General features: G+C 60.9%; 1 protein-coding gene across 1 annotated transcript; it reads right to left on the bottom strand.

The window, feature by feature from the left end:
* Nucleotides 1-2,153: 2,153 nt before the first annotated feature.
* SNAI1 (snail family transcriptional repressor 1) lies at nucleotides 2,154-5,814 on the bottom strand. The gene is made up of 3 exons (XM_075166090.1): nucleotides 5,724-5,814; nucleotides 4,594-5,097; nucleotides 2,154-3,349 (listed from the first exon to the last, which is right to left on the bottom strand). Exons 1-3 carry the CDS (start codon nucleotides 5,800-5,802, stop codon nucleotides 3,168-3,170), a joined length of 765 nt encoding a protein of 254 aa, XP_075022191.1. The 5' UTR covers nucleotides 5,803-5,814; the 3' UTR covers nucleotides 2,154-3,167.
* Nucleotides 5,815-6,075: the final 261 nt, after the last annotated feature.

Genomic DNA, 6,075 nt, shown 5'->3' with positions numbered 1-6,075 from the left:
CTCTGCTCACCCCGACAGCCCTCAGTGTAGAAATAAGAAATATTTTTGCAGTAGGAAAACGAGCAGCCGGTCAGAAAAAGAGGGATCTAGGCCATGTCCATCACCCTGCGACAGGGCAGCAGCTGGTCCAGACCTGGGCATAATTTGGGGAGCTGTGGGACAGCATCTGAGTGGCCGCGGGTCCCTGGGGTGCAGGGTGCTTGGGCAGGGCAGGGAAGGGAGCAGATGCAGGGGCAGCCCAAGTGCCAATGGGCTGCGCTTTTGTGATTCAGAACAGGCAGCATTTCTTTTTTTCCAGTGTTTTAAGGCTGCATTTGTGTTTGAATGCCGCGGGATTTGTCAGTCGGAGCCTAGGCTGTCCTCCACCCATTTTATACCTTCTCTCTAAAAGCCTTGTGTCCCAGCCAGGCTCTGGACAAAGCCAGGAACACAACTGAGAGCAGGAAAGATTGCTAAGGAGGAGGGTTCTCACAACTCTCATTGCCTGCCTAGCCACTATTAGTCGAAGCCCACTGAGAAGGAGCTGGCAGGGTTCCCCAGTGGGTGCCAGTGCAGGGACGAAGCAACAGCCTGAATGATGCCAGAAAGTGTCCCCATCCGAATCGGTGACAGCCGTGACACGCGAGGATGGGGGTAAGGCACAGCGCGTGCGGTGCGGTTGGATGCACGCTGCAGGGCCCTAACGCTAAGCAGTAACCGAGGGCTCTTGCATGTCAGAGCTGCAAAGCCACCACCGACCCGGGCTGGTGGGACAGCCTGCGCCGCCTCCCCGGCAAGCAGGGCTCGGCGGGCTTCTGCTCCCTGCTTACCCACTCCTCGACCCTCCTTTCCAGCTCCTGCAGGTGGTCCGTTCTCAAAATTGGTCTTTTTTTAACTATTTAGCTGCTTTTGCGGCTCCAGGATTTTATGGATGGAAAGCTGAAAGTAATTAGTGCCCCTCCCCCGCTTCCTGTTGGGAAAAGGAAGAAAAAAGCACACACAAGAGCAAACCCAAAACTTCCTGCCCTGCTTAATAATCAAGTAATGAGCCCAACTCGGCTGGGAAAGTCAGTTTATACTGGGTGAGCTCTTAATTAAAGACGGGCCGAGCAACAGCTCTGCTCACTTTTACAGCCACACACATCTTCCTGCTCCGTACCAGCCCCTGGGAGAGGCGCAGGGAGCCGGACGCCAGCGGGCTGGAGGGGGGATGAGTGCTGGGGGACGTGCGCTTTTATTCCCTGGTTAAAAGCAATGGCCTGGGGATGGCACTGAGGAAATGCGGGAGGAGAAGGATCAAATCCCAGCCCCTGGGGGAGGTAGGCGGCAAGACCGGCTGTACTGTCCTGGAAGCACCCCAAATTCGGAGGTGGCTGGGAAGGTGCAAGGCAGGTGGTTTGGGGCATTGGGACAGTTTCATTATGGAAATCCTAGAGGCAGGTACCTGGGGTATCCTGGAGCACCTGCCCCTCAGTTCCCTCCCGGCTGTGGTCACGCAGGGGACAGCCCCACCTGCGCTTGCTGAAGGGCTCTGTGGTGACAACAGACGTGTCACCTCTGCTGCCACACCACCCACATCGGGTCACCCACCCGGAGGCTCAGCTCACTGAGGTGCCTGGTGCTTTAGCCATCCCCAGGGAGGCTCAGGAGCCTGCCAAGAGCTGGAGGCAACCCCACCAGCCCAGCGGGGCAGTCCCCCGTGCTGCGGCACGGACCTGCTCCCCAGGGAGTTCTGAGGGACACGGCCAGGCTATGGGTGCTCCAGTAGCCCCGTGGGGAAGCCAGCACCCAGCCGGGCAGGCTGGGAGGGACAGTGCAAGCCCTTGCGCTTTCCCACTCGGAGCCAGGGAGATCCACTGCACCCCAGCAGCCTGATCCCCCCCCCCAGCCTGCATCACCGCACAGCTGCCCCTTCCCCAGCCCCAGCATTTTGGCAGGAACTGACTCAGCCTGCCTTTTCCTCCCCCGAGAGGCAACTGCTCTGCAGATCCCCCCGTGTGAATGCCACTTGCCATCCACCTGCAGCCAGAGGCCACGAGCGCAGGGTTGGGAGCAGGAGAGCCGAGTCCAGTACCCACACCCAGCCCAGCACCCCAGTCCCTGCAGCACAGGAGGAAGCCACAGCACTCCTCACCCGCTGCTGCATATTCACCCTAAGCACCCACAAAACCCTATTATAAATTAACCATTTTATTGAATATCAATAAACTGTATATAATTATATAAAAAGTTTCATCAGTACAAAATTGTGGCACAAAAATATAAATACCAGTGTACCTTTGAAATGTAAACATCCTCTTTGTAATGATTCCATGAAAACAATGTCCAAAGAAAGATGCATTCAGGAGGCACCTGTCAATACCCATAAATAGGGCTTTTGGCACACACCTGTCGATGGGCAGCCTTGGGACAGGCCACCATTGTATCGGCTGACAAGTGCCTGCTATTAGTCACAGTTCTCTTGAAAAGCAGTTGTTAAGAGTCATATTAACAGGTGCTTGAGTGCATAGCTGCTCTGTAAACAGGGTTGGTGTTTGAAATGGCTACCCATGCCTTTTATGGACACTGTTAATCTCGCAGGCATTGCAAATTGTCATTGTGCTGGGGAGAAGCAGCTGCTTCACAACTACTGGGATACTGTATTATTGCATAGTTACACCTTCTACAGGCGGCGTATATACACTCGGGGCGGGGGGGAGGGGGTAACGTTTTGTCCTTCATTAAAAAAATATTGGTTCTTAGAAGTTACCAAGTGGTTACGGTAAAAATAAACACAAAAAACCCCAACCCCTCCAAGCTACATGGTCGCAATGTTTGATACCGGCGGTGGGGCCGGGGCGCAGGTCCAACCCTGCAAGGTGCCTTCGGCAAGCGGGGGCACCTGCTGAGGGGCTGCGGCAGCAGCGGGGCGGGCTCGGGACTGCGTCCCCCGAGTTTCACGCACTCGCTTTGCCACCCACGCTTTGCACCGGAGTCCAATCCTGCACCCTCAGACGCCGGGATGGGAGAAGGATCAGGCCTTCGCATTGCACAGGAGGCACCGAGCAAGGAGTGTGAGGGTCTCGAGGGTCGGAGTAGCTGCGTCCGGCCCGGTGCGCACTGCGATGGCGACGGAGGAAACTAACTCCTACAGAAACTAGTTATAATATAGGTATTTGCGTGGTGAGAGGCCTGGGGGAGCGGAGTCCTCAGCGAGAGCCGGAGCAGCCCGTCTCCTCGTGCTTGTGGAGCAGCGACATACGGGAGAAAGTCCGGGAGCAGGTTTTGCATTGGTACTTCTTTACATCTGAATGGGTCTGCAGGTGGGCTCGGAGATTAGAGCGGTCAGCAAAGGCCCGGTTGCAGTGTGTACAGGAAAAGGGCTTTTCACCTATGGGACAAAGAGAAACGCTCCCAATTAACCAGTGCATCAACACATGGGGAATATCAAAGAAGGAGCCATTCATTAGCCAAAGTTTGTGAAGAGCACAGTGAAAAGAAGTGCTGGCTGTTATTGTCCGGAGGGAAAGCCGGGCGAGGTATGTACAGCATTCACTTCGGGGAAAGCCGCGGACTCGGGAATTTCCTACTCCCAGAAAAGCCTCTCCTATGAGCCACGGAAAATTAATGCTGGAAACATCTGCAAGCAGCAAGGCAGTTGCACATACAAACGAAGACACGATATTCGTCTCCTGTCTGGAGCCAAGTGAACCGTTTGCAGAGAGGCAGGAAAGCCAAGCACTATGTGTTAATTATATCATAGCAGGCAGCGGCTGAAAGGCGCCAGCGCCAGGGTGAGTATAGCTATTTCCTCCGCCGAACCCCGCGCTCCCCCTTCTCCCGCCCGGCTCACATTGAAAAGCCTGGCCAGGGCGAATTCCTCCCAGAAAGACTCTTTTGGAGGAAACAAATGCGTATGCTCAATTTGGAAAGCACAATTAAGTCTTCCCGGCTTCCTTCAGCCATCATCTTTAGTACATTAAGAGGGTGTGAAATCAGTGCCAAGTAACAATTACACTATCCCCGCTGCCCCACAAAGGATGCTCGGGAGATGCATTGTACGGGCGGCCGTGGCGGCCTGCAGCTGCGGCACCCGGACCCGCACCAACAGGTGCAGGGGGTGACGGCCCCGCGCCCCCAGCACCTGCCCGCCGGCCTCGCCGAGCCTTGCTGCGGTGCATCTCGGCAGCGAGCTCATCGCTGCTGAGCGGGACGGCGGGTTGGAGGCCACGGTGGTGGGTAGCTGGGGTGCTGCCCTGGCTGGCAGCCCTTGGTGTGGGCAGGGAGGGATGCTTCGGGCATGGTGGTGCAGAGGGAGGGAGTGTGAGCAGTCTCATAGCCCCAGTTTATGAAATTGAGCTGAGGCGTGCGCTGTCCCACCGGGGCCGATGGGCTGGCTTGCGGGCAGGCACGGCACTAACGGCAGCGGCACAGATTTACGAGCCGAGCCTTGACCCTGCGCTCGATTCCAGCCAAGAGGATATTTAAAGGACATTTTAGAGAGATGTGCCAAGGGGGTTTGGGAAGCCCTTATCTTCCCAGATAACACCCGGCCCGCCGATTCGCTGGGGGCCGCGGAGCTGGGAAGCGGGAGGCGATAAGGGAGGGAGGGAGAGGGGCAAGAGCCGGCATTACCGGTGTGCGTCCGGATGTGGCCCTGCAGCAGCCAGGGCCGGGAGAAGGCCTTGCCGCACATCTTGCAGACGCAGGGCAGCGTGTGGCTCCGGATGTGCATCTTGAGAGCCCCCAGGCTCACGTACTCCTTCTCGCAGTACTTGCAGCTGAAGGATTTCCTGGCCTGGGCGTCGCAGTGCAATTGCTTGTGCTTGGAGAGCCCGGCGAAGGTGGAGTAAGCCTTGGCACACTGGGCGCAGCGGAAGCGCTCGGCGGCGGCGGGGGCCGAGGCTGGGCTGGGGGGCCCCGAGCTCTTGCCTTCATCCTCCTCGCTGGAGAGGGCCGTCAGGTCCAGGGCGGGGGCCGCGCCGCCCGCCGCCTCGCTGCCCGGGCCGCCCGGGAAGAGGCTGGAGAGCAGCCCCGCGTCCCACACCAGCGGCGGGTAGTAGGCGCCGGGGCCGAGCACCTCGGGCGGGGGGATGACGGGCAGCGGGCACGTCTCGTACAGCAGCGGGGCGGCCAGCACTGCGGGAGGCGGCAGCGCTCAGCGGGGGCCCGATGGTCCCCGTGCGAACGGGGGCGAGGGAGCCCCGACCCCCCCCGGGGGACTCCACACCCAGGGGAGAGGGGTGCCCAGCCCATCCCCGGGGCAATGGGACCCGACCCCAGGCCATCCCGTGGGAGCCCCGCGCTCCACCCCGGAGCCGGAGGAGCAAAGGGACCCCAACCCACCCCACAGGGGCCCAGGGCTCCTGCCCACCCCACGGGGCAAAGGAGACCCCATCCCACGGGGGCTCGGCGCCCCTGCCCGCCCTGCTGCGAGGAATGGGGCGAAGGGGACCCCGCGCCCCTGCCCACCCCCGTCATAGGGAGCTCCCCGCGCACTCGTGCCCACCCCACGGAGGAGAGCCCGGCGCCTCCGCCCACACCGGGATACCAGGGGACGGCTCCACATGCCGGGACACGGGGGATCCCGCGCCCCATCCCACCTGAGACGCACGAAATTGAAAAAACCACCCCGCACCCCTGCAAAAAGTCAGTCACCCGCTCCCGTGTGGAGACAGAAGGAGATCCCGCACCCGTACCCGCATCGGAGCCCCCGCACCGCGTCCCACGTGCGTGGCCCGCCCCGCCGCGCCCCGTCCACGCACCGGCCTGGCTCTCTAGCTCGCTGTAGTTGGGCTTCTTGCTGGCCGAGAAGTGCTTCTTCACCAGGAAGGAGCGCGGCATCTTGCAGCCCCGGTGCCGCCGCCCGCTGCGGGGCCGCCGCGTCGCCGCGCCCGCTAATATGGGCCCGGGGGCCGGGGGGGCGGTGCGGGGGCGGGGAGGGCGGTGCGGGGCCGCCCCCGGGCCCCGGAGCCAATGGGCCGGGCGGGGCGGGCGCCCGGCAGGTGTCGGCCCCGCGGCCCCCGGGGCCGAGCCGAGCCGTGGGGATTGCCCACGGGGCTCCGGTCCCGCGGGACGGCCGCGCTGCCTGCCCCGGTGCCGGCGTAGAAACCTCTG

Source organism: Calonectris borealis, chromosome 17 (assembly GCF_964195595.1).
Source record: "Calonectris borealis chromosome 17, bCalBor7.hap1.2, whole genome shotgun sequence".
Taxonomy (NCBI): Eukaryota; Metazoa; Chordata; class Aves; order Procellariiformes; family Procellariidae; genus Calonectris; species Calonectris borealis.
Note: the sequence above shows the minus strand (reverse complement) of the source record. Positions and strands in the feature narration are given on the sequence as shown.